This window comes from Pleurodeles waltl, chromosome 9, assembly GCF_031143425.1.
Source record: "Pleurodeles waltl isolate 20211129_DDA chromosome 9, aPleWal1.hap1.20221129, whole genome shotgun sequence".
Classification (NCBI taxonomy): Eukaryota; Metazoa; Chordata; class Amphibia; order Caudata; family Salamandridae; genus Pleurodeles; species Pleurodeles waltl.
Genome location: NC_090448.1, coordinates 1,126,960,641 through 1,126,976,474, shown reverse-complemented (window position 1 = coordinate 1,126,976,474; position 15,834 = coordinate 1,126,960,641). Strand labels below are relative to the sequence as shown.

Here is a 15,834-nt window from a genome sequence, read left to right as displayed (position 1 = left end):
TGTGGCCTGTAGTTGCAGCACAGCTTGAATCCAGTTGTCTTCAGTGTGAACATGTACCCTATCAAACTGGGCAAAAATTTGGAAGTTGTTGGAAACCTAACAAATTCCACAGCGGAGTTTGGAATGTGCATTGAAAAGCAGGGAACTGACATCAGCATGCAGCGGTGGCCCTTTAATGCAGCTCCGCTCAGTCACTTCCGGTGCAGTACAGAGTCAACACGAAGCTGCACAGCAAAACCTAGCAGCGCAGGGGAGCATTGCTATGAAAACTCTACGGTCCAGTCTGCCATCAGGTGACTATTCTAAAGGGAGGAATCTGCGGTTAGAAGCATCTATCAGGCGACACTGTTGCAGGCACTGACATGTGATGCTGGAGTTTTGCCAAACTGCTCACCGGCAACACCTATCCTACCAAAGCACCTTTGCAGCAACTCTCCTTCAATGCATCTAAAGAGCAATTTACCATCAGCGCACCCACATGTGATTTAAGCAAGGTAGTAGCCAGTAAAATAAAATACCCCCAACTTTGACCCACATGTGGTAATACATTTGCAAGTAAATTGAGTGATCCAACTCTTCCTCTAAAGTTCCATGGTAATTGTACCTGTGGGGAAAATTTGCAGAAATTGGGGCAAAATTATGAAACTTACAGAAAGATTTTAAAGGAACTTAGGTAAAAACTACACATTTACCAGTACTGGCTTATTTCTTTCATTCATCCTTTCCATTTTTCATTCCTTTTATTCTTTCCTTCCTTCATCTTTTCTTTGTTTTATGCATATTTAATTCTTTCCATACTTCTGTCCATTCTTCTCTCATTTAATCGGTCCTCCTTCTGGCTTTACATCCTTCTTTCTATCCCTTTATTCTTATATTGCTCATGCTGTTCCTTCACACCTTCTTTGCATGTTTTTATTTTGCATTCATTCCATTAATTCATTCTTTCATCTCGTCTTTCTTTCAGTCCCCCATCCTTTCATGTCACATTTCTCCTTAATTTCAATATACTTTACTGGTTTCCTTCCTTCTCTCCTTTCATTTTTCTAGGAATTTGTTGTTCCGTCCTTTTATTTTATTTTAATTTTTTCCTTATTTCCCCCATGTCCTTTTGTGCCCTCTTTTCTTCATGCTTCTATTTTCTTCATTCATTGTTTGCATTTTACTTTATTTCCTTTATGCTGTCTCACTTCATTAACCTCTTTCTTATTTTTTTTTCTTTGCCATTTTGATATTTTTTCTTTCTCTATGTCATGGTTTCTCATTCTGAATTGCGTTGACCTCCAAGCCCGAGATAAAAGTTAAGAAGGGTCATAAAACAATGAAATCTGCGTCTGCATCACTCTCGCTTAAGCTGGTATACCGGATGGTTAACTACGCCCTTGGATTTAAGCCTACACCATCTACAAGGTTCGCATAAACATTTTTGACTGCGCTCTCCTCCCACAGAACTTCTGCCTCACTCACCTGCATATTCAAGGAGAGCTTTGTTAAGTACTAAACTTGCCACCTTTACGTTACTTCCCACGGCTTTGTAACAAATAAAACAGATTCAAAGGTAGTGGCTATCTAATATAGCTGGTTCAGAAACGGGCTCCGTTTAGTGGGGTAGAGTGGTGTAAGTGAAATAAAACCCATTACATTTTACTCCAGCCACGTCATGTCTTAGTGACCCTGGTTTGTCCTAAAATGATCACCACCCCTCTGTCCCCCATAAAAAGACAAAAGCCCATGACTTTTCAGCTGAGGTGACAGCCCGCAGCGGCTGATATTCCACTAGTTCTCATTTTAGGTCGAGCACAACCGCTTGCAACCTGTTATAAGTGTTATGGACTTTTACCCATGCTTAACTCCTGCCCATCACTTCCACTCGTTTATGGCCTTGTCTTTCAAAAATCCCTTGATGTCATTGGTAAATGCTTTAAGTTTGTCCCGCCTTGAGGCTGCTTTGTTAACGCCTTGCGGACCGACCATGTTACATGGATAATTACACAATTGCCGAAATGCTTTACTGTGAGCAAACTACTTTTTTATTTGGTCTCTCCCCATGGCGCTTTCAAATCTTACACAGCCTGAACTTAATCTGCAGTATTGGGGCGCTTGGCATAACTACAAGTTACTTCACATTATTTTTTTTGTTTATTTATAACTGTTGCAGTACGGCACGCTGCACTTTATCCTTACGTATGGCGGCCACACCGCTCGATTTACTTCCTCTTGGCGTTCACCCCATGAGGGTCATTTATTTCATTTAACAACTGCAATGAATTTAATTAAATTGGTTTTTTTTTTTTAAGGCACAGGAGGGCCCACGCGGAGACTCAAACCCAGCTGCCCATTTCCAAAGTCGGCAGCTCTAACTGTTGTGCCACATACTCTCTGTATTTATAAGTGACTACAAACAGTTTCATGCTCTGTGTTTGATTTGTCAGGGCTCATTGTAGCATCTGTAGCCACGCCCTGTCGTCCCTTTCCTATCTGTCCTGGGATAGCTGAAAATATTGTTTGAAACTCTTATCATGGGAACACATCACTGCAATATTTTTGCCTGCCTTGTTATTTGTGAAAAGCAGCAATGTAAATGTCACCCTATCCTTGACAATTTTTGTTTCACTGTTTCTCATTAAAAGTTCCCTTTTGTCACGCATGGTCTTGCAGAGCTGCTTGTTTTTAGAGCGTCTCTCGAAACGAGCGATTACCGCAAGGGAAGTGATTCTTACTATAAGTTAGTTATTTCCAGCTGAAATGCGTGGCGCCTCTGGCCACAAACTACCTTTCTAGATTTGTATTAGTCTGCTGTTTTTCTGGTTCGTGTACTCGCTTTTTTGTTCTCTGTGCCTTTTAGAGGTCTTTATGTTGACTTTGCCTCATCATTTCTCGTTTCCATTCTGCAGCCCGCGAGCTGCTTATCTCAGGAGGGAACGTGCCAGGGATGATACGTCATTTCTGGTTGGTGTGCAACTGCTTTAAGTCTGTCCAGGAAGGGAATTTCCAGCTCTCTGTATTCCCTGAATGACCACGATCGTACAGGGGCAGTGTTCTCTGCTGAGGGTTTTAGAACAGAAACAATGTCATCTGCTCTACCTGTTGTTAAAAGTGTGTGTATGCTCATCCATACTTCCTGCTACAACCATACGCCAGTACTCAATGGTTGAAATACAAACCATAGAGGTGTAGGTAATTACTGCACCAAAGTACCTATGGCCTATGAAAAGTGCCAGTACTCTCCCATTAAAAGTACTGAACCCAACGCTGCAATGTGCGGGTATCCCCCCCCCACTTTCATAGCAGAGAAGAGCGAATAGTCAGTACCTGCCTACTTAAAGGGCTGTCATTGTACAGATATCTGTAGATTAGCGGAGTGAAAACATGAGCTCTATGAAGTGCTTGTCCATTATAATAATACGTTCGCCATAACCATCTGCTGCCTGAGGCTTAATCTCAGTTCCCTCCTTTCTTTTGACATTTTCTCAGAACACACCTCTCCTCTCCCATGTTGTCTCTTGCTGCTCTCTCCTTACTCTTTTCTCCAATGTTTACTGTTCATTAGCATCTCTGTTTCCCTAGCCGCCTGTTGCATCTACAACCTGCCTTGCAACCTCCTCATGTATTGTGAATGTTATTTTAAGCTCTCATTGTATAATTCTTTCTATTAAGTCTCACACTCCACCCTTCTGCTTCCCACTGTTTCTCTCCCCTTCCTCTCTCTCTGTCCATCCTTCTCACACTCGCGCTCTCAACCCTTCTCTCACCATCTTGATCCCTTTTTTTGCATCAACCCCTTTTTTTCTGCTCTTTTTCCACCCTCTTCTGTCTCTTTTCCCTCTCACTTGTTCTCACCATCCCTCACGCATGCTCTTTTGTCCTCCCTTTCATCGAACTCGCCCTCGACCCCCCTTCTTCCCTCTCTCACTTTTTACGTTCAAGCCCATCACGTTCTGTAACGCTCTTCCTCCTCCTCTCTCTACGTCTCCATGTCTCTTCTACTTCCCAGACTTGTCTCCATCTCTCTGTCACTAACACACTCTCACCATCTCCCTCACTTTCGCACGGTTTCCTTCCATCCCTCCTCTTTTACCTTACCTCCAGCTCACTATCCCACATTCCTTTGCCCCCCACCCTCTCTCGTCTACTCGCCAGTGAGCACCTGCCACTCCCCTGCCACCCCTGGCAAACAAACCTATGTTATGCGTGACACCCATGCCCAGTCTTGGCCTGTATCTAGCGGCGCTTTTCACACTGGAACGTTTTGCCCCAACTTGGTAATTTGATAACTCAGTGACAAGTCCCAGAATGGCAAGTGCTGTTGGCTTTGCAGTCAGGGCTGGCTGAAGGTGTGGTACATGACAAAGGTGCACTCTGCCGAGCAGTGAATAGCACTCAACCCCATCACCCATATAAAGCAGGCACGGAGTAGCCACGTCTCAGGAGACAGTGAAAGCCCTCCAGCCTTTCAGGACTGACTGCTGGTCTTCAAATGACAGCAACTCTGATGGTGGGGGAGTGAAAGTAATATTCTATTGGAATAAGCATGGCAGATTTAAATTAGGATGCTAAATGGCAACATTTTCACTTTTTGCTGCCAATAGAGGAAGACAGTAAATGGAAGTGCTTTAGTTATATGCAGAGCCACTGGAATTATGTGGCAGGAAAAGACCAAGTTTTGAGGCAGGGTTGACCAATTTATGTGGCAAGAGAAGTCCAGTTATGAATTTGCAACGCCAATAGCTTGAACTCACGCCAGTGCAAGACCTATTGTATTGCAAATGCTTGTATTGAAATTACACTCACCGGAACTCAGTCTTACAGTAAAAGTAAGTATTACACATAGGAAAGAACGCCTATTAGCGTGTAAGGTAAAAATATTAAAATGTGTAGTGGGGAAATGCTAGCATCATCACCGAAGCTGAGAGAGAGAAGTGTTACGTTCACTTAACTGCGAGGTAAACATTACAAAGTCCTCAAAATAGATTAGAAGGACAGTGCGTACATGAAACGCCAGTGCCACCTGGAGGCAGTTGAGAGAATGCAGCCCACCATCCCTAATTGACCTTCAGCATGGATCCAAGCTATGTATGGACAGCTCCTTTCCTGTCACTAATAAATATTGGGGGAAAAACAATTCTGAATAATGTACTGGATAAAGGTCTGGAAATAAGCAGTTACTACCTGTTGAAAGTACGTAATATACAACACAAACGGACTCTTTTTTTCCCCCCACGACGTGCTGTAAACCGTGAAACCAGCCCTCGGGGGACATCTCTCTGGCGCCACCTACCTGCAGGGAGGCGAGCTCCACCAGCAGCTCCACGGCCTTGGCATAGTTCCTCTTCAGCTTGGCAAGCTGCTCCCCGCCGCGGGCCAGCCCGGTCAGCTCGTAACCTGCAAGAAGCAGCCAGACAGAGGCAAGGTCAGCGGGTTCAGCTGCGCTCCCTGCGCCAGGGAGGCGGGAAGTGTGCTTGGAGGTCAGTGGGCTCTACTTACTGTCCCCTCCTTCTTGGTAGTGCTCAAACACCGGCAGCGTCACACCTGCGGAAAAGTACACAACAGCTGTCAACAGAATCGCGGCCTACGCTGAAAGGGCATTGTGCAAGAAAAGTTCAGTTATGGGCCAAAGTGCCACTTGTACAATATGAGGATATTGCGAGTCACGGGGGAGTTCGGTGACCATATAGACGACCGAGGCCGAAGCCCGAGTTGCTTTATAAAGGGACTGAACTCCGAGGTCACTTGCAGTAGTTCTACAATGAATGGCAGTGGGTACCCTATGTCTTCGAATACCTGGACATACAATCACCCTTCACACAAACCACTTAGATCCCTGGTGGTTGCTCTTTCATATGAAACAGATAGTAAGGTTGCAAGTAGGAGGAATAAAAGAAGAATCTGTAATACAAAATAAAACACACCAAAAGCCAGTAAGATATTTGTTGCAAAGAGAGATTACAAGCTGTAGGAAGTTGGCTCTGTATGTGCTATTTCAAAGTAAGGAATAGCATGCACAGAGTCCAAGGGTTCCCCTTAGAGGTAAAATAGTGGTAAAAATAGATAATACTAATGCTCTATTTTGTGGTAGTGTGGTCGAGCAGTAGGCTTATCCAAGGAGTAGTGTTAAGCATTTGTTGTACATACACATAGACAATAAATGAGGTACACACACTCAGAGACAAATCCAGCCAATAGGTTTTTATATAGAAAAATATCTTTTCTTAGTTTATTTTTAAGAACCACAGGTTCAAATTCTACATGTAATATCTCATTCGAAAGGTATTGCAGGTAAGTACTTTAGGAACTTCAAATCATCAAAATTGCATGTATACTTTTCAAGTTATTCACAAATAGCTGTTTTAAAAGTGGACACTTAGTGCAATTTTCACAGTTCCTAGGGGAGGTAAGTATTTGTTAGGTTAACCAGGTAAGTAAGACACTTACAGGGCTTAGTTCTTGGTCCAAGGTAGCCCACCGTTGGGGGTTCAGAGCAACCCCAAAGTCACCACACCAGCAGCTCAGGGCCGGTCAGGTGCAGAGTTCAAAGTGGTGCCCAAAACACATAGGCTAGAATGGAGAGAAGGGGGTGCCCCGGTTCCGGTCTGCTTGCAGGTAAGTACCCGCGTCTTCGGAGGGCAGACCAGGGGGGTTTTGTAGGGCACCGGGGGGGACACAAGTCCACACAGAAATTTCACCCTCAGCAGCGCGGGGGCGGCCGGGTGCAGTGTCGAAACAAGCGTCGGGTTTGCAATGTTAGTCTATGAGAGATCTCGGGATCTCTTCAGCGCTGCAGGCAGGCAAGGGGGGGGTTCCTCGGGGAAACCTCCACTTGGGCAAGGGAGAGGGACTCCTGGGGGTCACTTCTCCAGTGAAAGTCCGGTCCTTCAGGTCCTGGGGGCTGCGGGTGCAGGGTCTCTCCCAGGCGTCGGGACTTTAGGTTCAAAGAGTCGCGGTCAGGGGAAGCCTCGGGATTCCCTCTGCAGGCGGCGCTGTGGGGGCTCAGGGGGGACAGGTTTTGGTACTCACAGTATCAGAGTAGTCCTGGGGTCCCTCCTGAGGTGTCGGATCTCCACCAGCCGAGTCGGGGTCGCCGGGTGCAGTGTTGCAAGTCTCACGCTTCTTGCGGGGAGCTTGCAGGGTTCTTTAAAGCTGCTGGAAACAAAGTTGCAGCTTTTCTTGGAGCAGGTCCGCTGTCCTCAGGAGTTTCTTGTCTTTTCGAAGCAGGGGCAGTCCTCAGAGGATGTCGAGGTCGCTGGTCCCTTTGGAAGGCGTCGCTGGAGCAGGATCTTTGGAAGGCAGGAGACAGGCCGGTGAGTTTCTGGAGCCAAGGCAGTTGTCGTCTTCTGGTCTTCCTCTGCAGGGGTTTTCAGCTAGGCAGTCCTTCTTCTTGTAGTTGCAGGAATCTAATCTTCTAGGGTTCAGGGTAGCCCTTAAATACTAAATTTAAGGGCGTGTTTAGGTCTGGGGGGTTAGTAGCCAATGGCTACTAGCCCTGAGGGTGGGTACACCCTCTTTGTGCCTCCTCCCAAGGGGAGGGGGTCACAATCCTAACCCTATTGGGGGAATCCTCCATCTGCAAGATGGAGGATTTCTAAAAGTTAGAGTCACCTCAGCTCAGGACACCTTAGGGGCTGTCCTGACTGGCCAGTGACTCCTCCTTGTTATTCTCATTATTTTCTCCGGCCTTGCCGCCAAAAGTGGGGCCTGGCCGGAGGGGGCGGGCAACTCCACTAGCTGGAGTGTCCTGCTGGGTTGGCACAAAGGAGGTGAGCCTTTGAGGCTCACCGCCAGGTGTGACAATTCCTGCCTGGGAGAGGTGTTAGCATCTCCACCCAGTGCAGGCTTTGTTACTGGCCTCAGAGTGACAAAGGCACTCTCCCCATGGGGCCAGCAACATGTCTCGGTTTGTGGCAGGCTGCTAAAACTAGTCAGCCTACACAGATAGTCGGTTAAGTTTCAGGGGGCACCTCTAAGGTGCCCTCTGTGGTGTATTTTACAATAAAATGTACACTGGCATCAGTGTGCATTTATTGTGCTGAGAAGTTTGATACCAAACTTCCCAGTTTTCAGTGTAGCCATTATGGTGCTGTGGAGTTCGTGTTTGACAGACTCCCAGACCATATACTCTTATGGCTACCCTGCACTTACAATGTCTAAGGTTTTGGTTAGACACTGTAGGGGTACCATGCTCATGCACTGGTACCCTCACCTATGGTATAGTGCACCCTGCCTTAGGGCTGTAAGGCCTGCTAGAGGGGTGTCTTACCTATACTGCATAGGCAGTGAGAGGCTGGCATGGCACCCTGAGGGGAGTGCCATGTCGACTTACTCGTTCTGTCCTCACTAGCACACACAAGCTGGCAAGCAGTGTGTCTGTGCTGAGTGAGAGGTCTCCAGGGTGGCATAAGACATGCTGCAGCCCTTAGAGACCTTCCTTGGCATCAGGGCCCTTGGTACTAGCAGTACCAGTTACAAGGGACTTATCTGGATGCCAGGGTCTGCCAATTGTGGATACAAAAGTACAGGTTAGGGAAAGAACACTGGTGCTGGGGCCTGGTTAGCAGGCCTCAGCACACTTTCAATTGTAAACATAGCATCAGCAAAGGCAAAAAGTCAGGGGGCAACCATGCCAAGGAGGCATTTCCTTACACAACCCCCCCCCCAAACGAAAGAGGATGAGACTAACCTTTCCCAAGAGAGTCTTCATTTTCTAAGTGGAAGAACCTGGAAAGGCCATCTGCATTGGCATGGGCAGTCCCAGGTCTGTGTTCCACTATAAAGTCCATTCCCTGTAGGGAGATGGACCACCTCAACAGTTTAGGATTTTCACCTTTCATTTGCATCAGCCATTTGAGAGGTCTGTGGTCAGTTTGAACTAGGAAGTGAGTCCCAAAGAGGTATGGTCTCAGCTTCTTCAGGGACCAAACCACAGCAAAGGCCTCCCTCTCAATGGCACTCCAAGGCTGCTCCCTGGGGAGTAACCTCCTGCTAATGAAAGCAACAGGCTGGTCAAGGCCATCATCATTTGTTTGGGACAAAACTGCCCCTATCCCATGTTCAGAGTCATCAGTCTGCACAATGAACTGCTTAGAATAATCTGGAGCTTTGAGAACTGGTGCTGAGCACATTGCCTGTTTCAGGGTGTCAAAGGCCTGTTGGCATTCCACAGTCCAGTTTACTTTCTTGGGCATTTTCTTGGAGGTGAGTTCAGTGAGGGCTGTCACAATGGATCCATATCCCTTCACAAACCTCCTGTAATACCCAGTCAAGCCAAGGAATGCCCTGACTTGAGTCTGGGTTTTTGGAGCTACCCAGTCCAGAATAGTCTGGATCTTGGGTTGGAGTGGCTGAACTTGGCCTCCACCTACAAGGTGTCCCAAGTAAACCACAGTTCCCTGCCCTATCTGGCATTTGGATGCCTTGATAGAGAGGCCTGCAGATTGCAGAGCCTTCAAAACCTTCCTCAGGTGGACCAGGTGATCCTGCCAGGTGGAGCTAAAGACAGCAATATCATCAAGATAAGCTGTGCTAAAGGACTCCAAGCCAGCAAGGACTTGATTCACCAACCTTTGGAAGGTGGCAGGGGCATTCTTTAAACCAAAGGGCATAACAGTAAACTGATAATGCCCATCAGGTGTGGAGAATGCTGTCTTTTCTTTTGCTCCAGGTGCCATTTTTATTTGCCAGTACCCTGCTGTCAAGTCAAAGGTACTTAGAAATTTGGCAGCACCTAATTTATCAATGAGCTCATCAGCTCTTGGAATTGGATGGGCATCTGTCTTGGTGACAGAATTGAGCCCTCTGTAGTCCACACAAAACCTCATCTCTTTCTTTCCATCTTTGGTGTGAGGTTTGGGGACTAAGACCACTGGGCTAGCCCAGGGGCTGTCAGAGCGCTCAATCACTCCCAATTCCAGCATCTTGTGGACTTCCACCTTGATGCTTTCCTTAACATGGTCAGACTGTCTGAAGATTTTGTTCTTGACAGGCATGCTGTCTCCTGTGTCCACATCATGGGTACACAGGTGTGTCTGACCAGGGGTTAGGGAGAAAAGCTCAGGAAACTGTTGTAGGACTCTCCTACAATCAGCCTGCTGTTGGCCAGAGAGGGTGTCTGAGTAGATCACTCCATCTACTGTGCCATCTTTTGGGTCTGATGACAGAAGATCAGGGAGAGGTTCACTCTCTGCCTCCTGATCCTCATCTGTTACCATCAACAGATTCACATCAGCCCTGTCATGGAAGAGCTTAAGGCGGTTCACATGGATCACCCTCTTGGGGCTCCTGCTTGTGCCCAGGTCCACCAGGTAGGTGACCTGACTCTTCCTCTCTAGCACTGGGTAAGGGCCACTCCATTTGTCCTGGAGTGCCCTGGGAGCCACAGGCTCCAGAACCCAGACTTTCTGCCCTGGTTGGAACTCAACCAGTGCAGCCTTTTGGTCATACCAAAATTTCTGGAGTTGTTGGCTGGCCTCAAGGTTTTTGGTTGCCTTTTCCATGTACTCTGCCATTCTAGAGCGAAGGCCAAGTACATAGTCCACTATGTCCTGTTTAGGCTCATGGAGAGGTCTCTCCCAGCCTTCTTTAACAAGGGCAAGTGGTCCCCTTACAGGATGACCAAACAGAAGTTCAAAGGGCGAGAATCCTACTCCCTTCTGTGGTACCTCCCTGTAAGCGAAAAGCAGACATGGCAGGAGGACATCCCATCTCCTTTTGAGTTTTTCTGGGAGCCCCATGATCATGCCTTTTAATGTCTTGTTGAATCTCTCAACTAAGCCATTAGTTTGTGGATGGTAGGGGGTAGTGAATTTATAAGTCACTCCACACTCATTCCACATGTGCTTTAGGTATGCTGACATGAAGTTGGTACCTCTGTCAGACACCACCTCCTTAGGGAAACCCACTCTGGTAAAGATACCAATGAGGGCCTTGGCTACTGCAGGGGCAGTAGTCGACCTAAGGGGAATAGCTTCAGGATACCTGGTAGCATGATCCACTACTACCAGGATGTACATATTTCCTGAGGCTGTGGGAGGTTCTAGTGGACCAACTATGTCCACACCCACTCTTTCAAAGGGCACCCCCACCACAGGAAGTGGAATGAGGGGGGCCTTTGGATGCCCACCTGTCTTACCACTGGCTTGACAGGTGGGGCAGGAGAGGCAAAACTCCTTAACCATGTTGGACATATTGGGCCAGTAGAAGTGGTTGACTAACCTCTCCCACGTCTTGGTTTGTCCCAAATGTCCAGCAAGGGGAATGTCATGGGCCAATGTTAGGATGAACTCTCTGAACAGCTGAGGCACTACCACTCTCCTAGTGGCACCAGGTTTGGGGTCTCTGGCCTCAGTGTACAGGAGCCCATCTTCCCAATAGACCCTATGTGTTCCATTTTTCTTGCCTTTGGACTCTTCAGCAGCTTGCTGCCTAAGGCCTTCAAGAGAGGGACAGGTTTCTTGTCCCTTACACAGCTCTTCCCTTGAGGGTCCCCCTGGGCCCAAGAGCTCAACCTGATAAGGTTCAAGCTCCAAAGGCTCAGTTCCCTCAGAGGGCAGAACTTCTTCCTGAGAAGAGAGGTTCCCTTTCTTTTGCTGTGTTGCAGTTGGTTTCCCAACTGACTTTCCTTTTCTCTTGGTAGGCTGGGCCATTCTTCCAGACTCCAGCTCTACTTGTTCACCCTGTGCCTTGCACTGTGCTCTTGTTTTCACACACACCAGTTCAGGGATACCCAGCATTGCTGCATGGGTTTTTAGTTCTACCTCAGCCCATGCTGAGGACTCCAGGTCATTTCCAAGCAGACAGTCCACTGGGATATTTGAGGAGACCACCACCTGTTTCAGGCCATTGACCCCTCCCCATTCTAAAGTAACCATTGCCATGGGATGTACTTTTCTCTGATTGTCAGCGTTGGTGACTGTGTAAGTTTTTCCAGTCAGGTATTGGCCAGGGGAAACCAGTTTCTCTGTCACCATGGTGACACTGGCACCTGTATCCCTCAGGCCCTCTATTCTAGTCCCATTAATTAAGAGTTGCTGTCTGTATTTTTGCATGTTAGGCGGCCAGACAGCTAGTGTGGCTAAATCCACCCCACCCTCAGAAACTAGAGTAGCTTCAGTGTGGACCCTGATTTGCTCTGGGCACACTGTTGATCCCACTTGGAGACTAGCCATACCAGTGTTACCTGGATGGGAGTTTGGAGTGGAACCTTTCTTGGGACAGGCCTTGTCTCCAGTTTGGTGTCCATGCTGTTTACAGCTATGACACCAGGCCTTTTTGGGATCAAAGTTTTTACCCTTGTACCCATTGTTTTGTGAAGAGGCTCTGGGCCCACCCTCCTGTGCAGGTTTTTGGGGGCCTGTAGAAGACTCTTTACTATTTTTAGTTTTGGTTGTCTCATCACCCTTCTGCTGGGGAGTCTTTGTGACCCCTTTCTTTTGGTCACCCCCTGTTGAAGTCTTGGACACCCTAGTCTTGACCCAATGGTCCGCCTTCTTTCCCAATTCTTGGGGAGAAATTGGTCCTAGGTCTACCAGATGCTGATGCAGTTTATCATTGAAACAATTACTTAACAGGTGTTCTTTCACAAATAAATTGTACAGCCCATCATAATTACTTACACCACTGCCTTGAATCCAACCATCTAGTGTTTTCACTGAGTAGTCAACAAAGTCAACCCAGGTCTGGCTCGAGGATTTTTGAGCCCCCCTGAACCTAATCCTGTACTCCTCAGTGGAGAATCCAAAGCCCTCAATCAGGGTACCCTTCATGAGGTCATAAGATTCTGCATCTTGTCCAGAGAGTGTGAGGAGTCTATCCCTACACTTTCCTGTGAACATTTCCCAAAGGAGAGCACCCCAGTGAGATCTGTTCACTTTTCTGGTTACACAAGCCCTCTCAAAAGCTGTGAACCATTTGGTGATGTCATCACCATCTTCATATTTAGTTACAATCCCTTTAGGGATTTTCAACATGTCAGGAGAATCTCTGACCCTATTTATGTTGCTGCCACCATTGATGGGTCCTAGGCCCATCTCTTGTCTTTCCCTCTCTATGGCTAGGATCTGTCTTTCCAAAGCCAATCTTTTGGCCATCCTGGCTAACTGGATGTCCTCTTCACTGGGGCTATCCTCAGTGATTTCAGAGGTGTTGGTCTCTCCTGTGAGGGAACCAGCATCTCTGACTATTATTTTAGGAGTCAGGGTTTGAGGGACCCTGTTCTCCCTAGATAGGACTGGTAGGGGGGAATTGTCCTCCAAGTCACTATCCTCTTCCTCTGAGTTGCCACCCTCAGAGGGGTTGGCCTTTTCAAACTCTGCCAAAAGCTCCTGGAGCTGTATTTTGGTAGGTTTGGGGCCCATTGTTATTTTCTTTATTTTACAGAGTGACCTTAGCTCCCTCATCTTAAGATGGAGGTAAGGTGTGGTGTCGAATTCCACCACAGTCACATCTGTGCTAGACATTTTGCTTCTAAAAGTTGGAATACTTTTTAAGAATCTACAACTGGTTCTAGAATCTAATTCAAACTTTTACAAACTTTTAAACTCTAAAAGAAATGCTAAACAGGATCTAACACAAGGCCCTAGCAGGTCTTTTAAGAATTTAGAAAACTTTTCAAATTGCAAAAATCAATTTCTAATGACAATTTTGGAATTTGTCGTGTGATCAGGTATTGGCTGAGTAGTCCAGCAAATGCAAAGTCTTGTACCCCACCGCTGATCCACCAATGTAGGAAGTTGGCTCTGTATGTGCTATTTCAAAGTAAGGAATAGCATGCACAGAGTCCAAGGGTTCCCCTTAGAGGTAAAATAGTGGTAAAAATAGATAATACTAATGCTCTATTTTGTGGTAGTGTGGTCGAGCAGTAGGCTTATCCAAGGAGTAGTGTTAAGCATTTGTTGTACATACACATAGACAATAAATGAGGTACACACACTCAGAGACAAATCCAGCCAATAGGTTTTTATATAGAAAAATATATTTTCTTAGTTTATTTTTAAGAACCACAGGTTCAAATTCTACATGTAATATCTCATTCGAAAGGTATTGCAGGTAAGTACTTTAGGAACTTCAAATCATCAAAATTGCATGTATACTTTTCAAGTTATTCACAAATAGCTGTTTTAAAAGTGGACACTTAGTGCAATTTTCACAGTTCCTAGGGGAGGTAAGTATTTGTTAGGTTAACCAGGTAAGTAAGACACTTACAGGGCTTAGTTCTTGGTCCAAGGTAGCCCACCGTTGGGGGTTCAGAGCAACCCCAAAGTCACCACACCAGCAGCTCAGGGCCGGTCAGGTGCAGAGTTCAAAGTGGTGCCCAAAACACATAGGCTAGAATGGAGAGAAGGGGGTGCCCCGGTTCCGGTCTGCTTGCAGGTAAGTACCCGCGTCTTCGGAGGGCAGACCAGGGGGGTTTTGTAGGGCACCGGGGGGGACACAAGTCCACACAGAAATTTCACCCTCAGCAGCGCGGGGGCGGCCGGGTGCAGTGTCGAAACAAGCGTCGGGTTTGCAATGTTAGTCTATGAGAGATCTCGGGATCTCTTCAGCGCTGCAGGCAGGCAAGGGGGGGGTTCCTCGGGGAAACCTCCACTTGGGCAAGGGAGAGGGACTCCTGGGGGTCACTTCTCCAGTGAAAGTCCGGTCCTTCAGGTCCTGGGGGCTGCGGGTGCAGGGTCTCTCCCAGGCGTCGGGACTTTAGGTTCAAAGAGTCGCGGTCAGGGGAAGCCTCGGGATTCCCTCTGCAGGCGGCGCTGTGGGGGCTCAGGGGGGACAGGTTTTGGTACTCACAGTATCAGAGTAGTCCTGGGGTCCCTCCTGAGGTGTCGGATCTCCACCAGCCGAGTCGGGGTCGCCGGGTGCAGTGTTGCAAGTCTCACGCTTCTTGCGGGGAGCTTGCAGGGTTCTTTAAAGCTGCTGGAAACAAAGTTGCAGCTTTTCTTGGAGCAGGTCCGCTGTCCTCGGGAGTTTCTTGTCTTTTCGAAGCAGGGGCAGTCCTCAGAGGATGTCGAGGTCGCTGGTCCCTTTGGAAGGCGTCGCTGGAGCAGGATCTTTGGAAGGCAGGAGACAGGCCGGTGAGTTTCTGGAGCCAAGGCAGTTGTCGTCTTCTGGTCTTCCTCTGCAGGGGTTTTCAGCTAGGCAGTCCTTCTTCTTGTAGTTGCAGGAATCTAATCTTCTAGGGTTCAGGGTAGCCCTTAAATACTAAATTTAAGGGCGTGTTTAGGTCTGGGGGGTTAGTAGCCAATGGCTACTAGCCCTGAGGGTGGGTACACCCTCTTTGTGCCTCCTCCCAAGGGGAGGGGGTCACAATCCTAACCCTATTGGGGGAATCCTCCATCTGCAAGATGGAGGATTTCTAAAAGTTAGAGTCACCTCAGCTCAGGACACCTTAGGGGCTGTCCTGACTGGCCAGTGACTCCTCCTTGTTATTCTCATTATTTTCTCCGGCCTTGCCGCCAAAAGTGGGGCCTGGCCGGAGGGGGCGGGCAACTCCACTAGCTGGAGTGTCCTGCTGGGTTGGCACAAAGGAGGTGAGCCTTTGAGGCTCACCGCCAGGTGTGACAATTCCTGCCTGGGAGAGGTGTTAGCATCTCCACCCAGTGCAGGCTTTGTTACTGGCCTCAGAGTGACAAAGGCACTCTCCCCATGGGGCCAGCAACATGTCTCGGTTTGTGGCAGGCTGCTAAAACTAGTCAGCCTACACAGATAGTCGGTTAAGTTTCAGGGGGCACCTCTAAGGTGCCCTCTGTGGTGTATTTTACAATAAAATGTACACTGGCATCAGTGTGCATTTATTGTGCTGAGAAGTTTGATACCAAACTTCCCAGTTTTCAGTGTAGCCATTATGGTGCT

At 47.7% G+C, this 15,834-nt stretch overlaps 1 protein-coding gene across 1 annotated transcript in view; it reads right to left on the bottom strand.

Moving 5' to 3' along the window:
* Positions 1 to 15,834, bottom strand: part of ATP6V1D (ATPase H+ transporting V1 subunit D) — a 128,425-nt gene that overhangs the window by 34,460 nt on the left and 78,131 nt on the right. Inside the window, exons 5-6 of the mRNA XM_069208879.1 lie at positions 5,482 to 5,526; positions 5,276 to 5,379 (exon numbers count right to left, since the gene is read on the bottom strand). Of these exons, the coding sequence (XP_069064980.1) occupies positions 5,276 to 5,379; positions 5,482 to 5,526 (149 nt within the window). The remainder of the gene's footprint in view (positions 1 to 5,275; positions 5,380 to 5,481; positions 5,527 to 15,834) is intronic.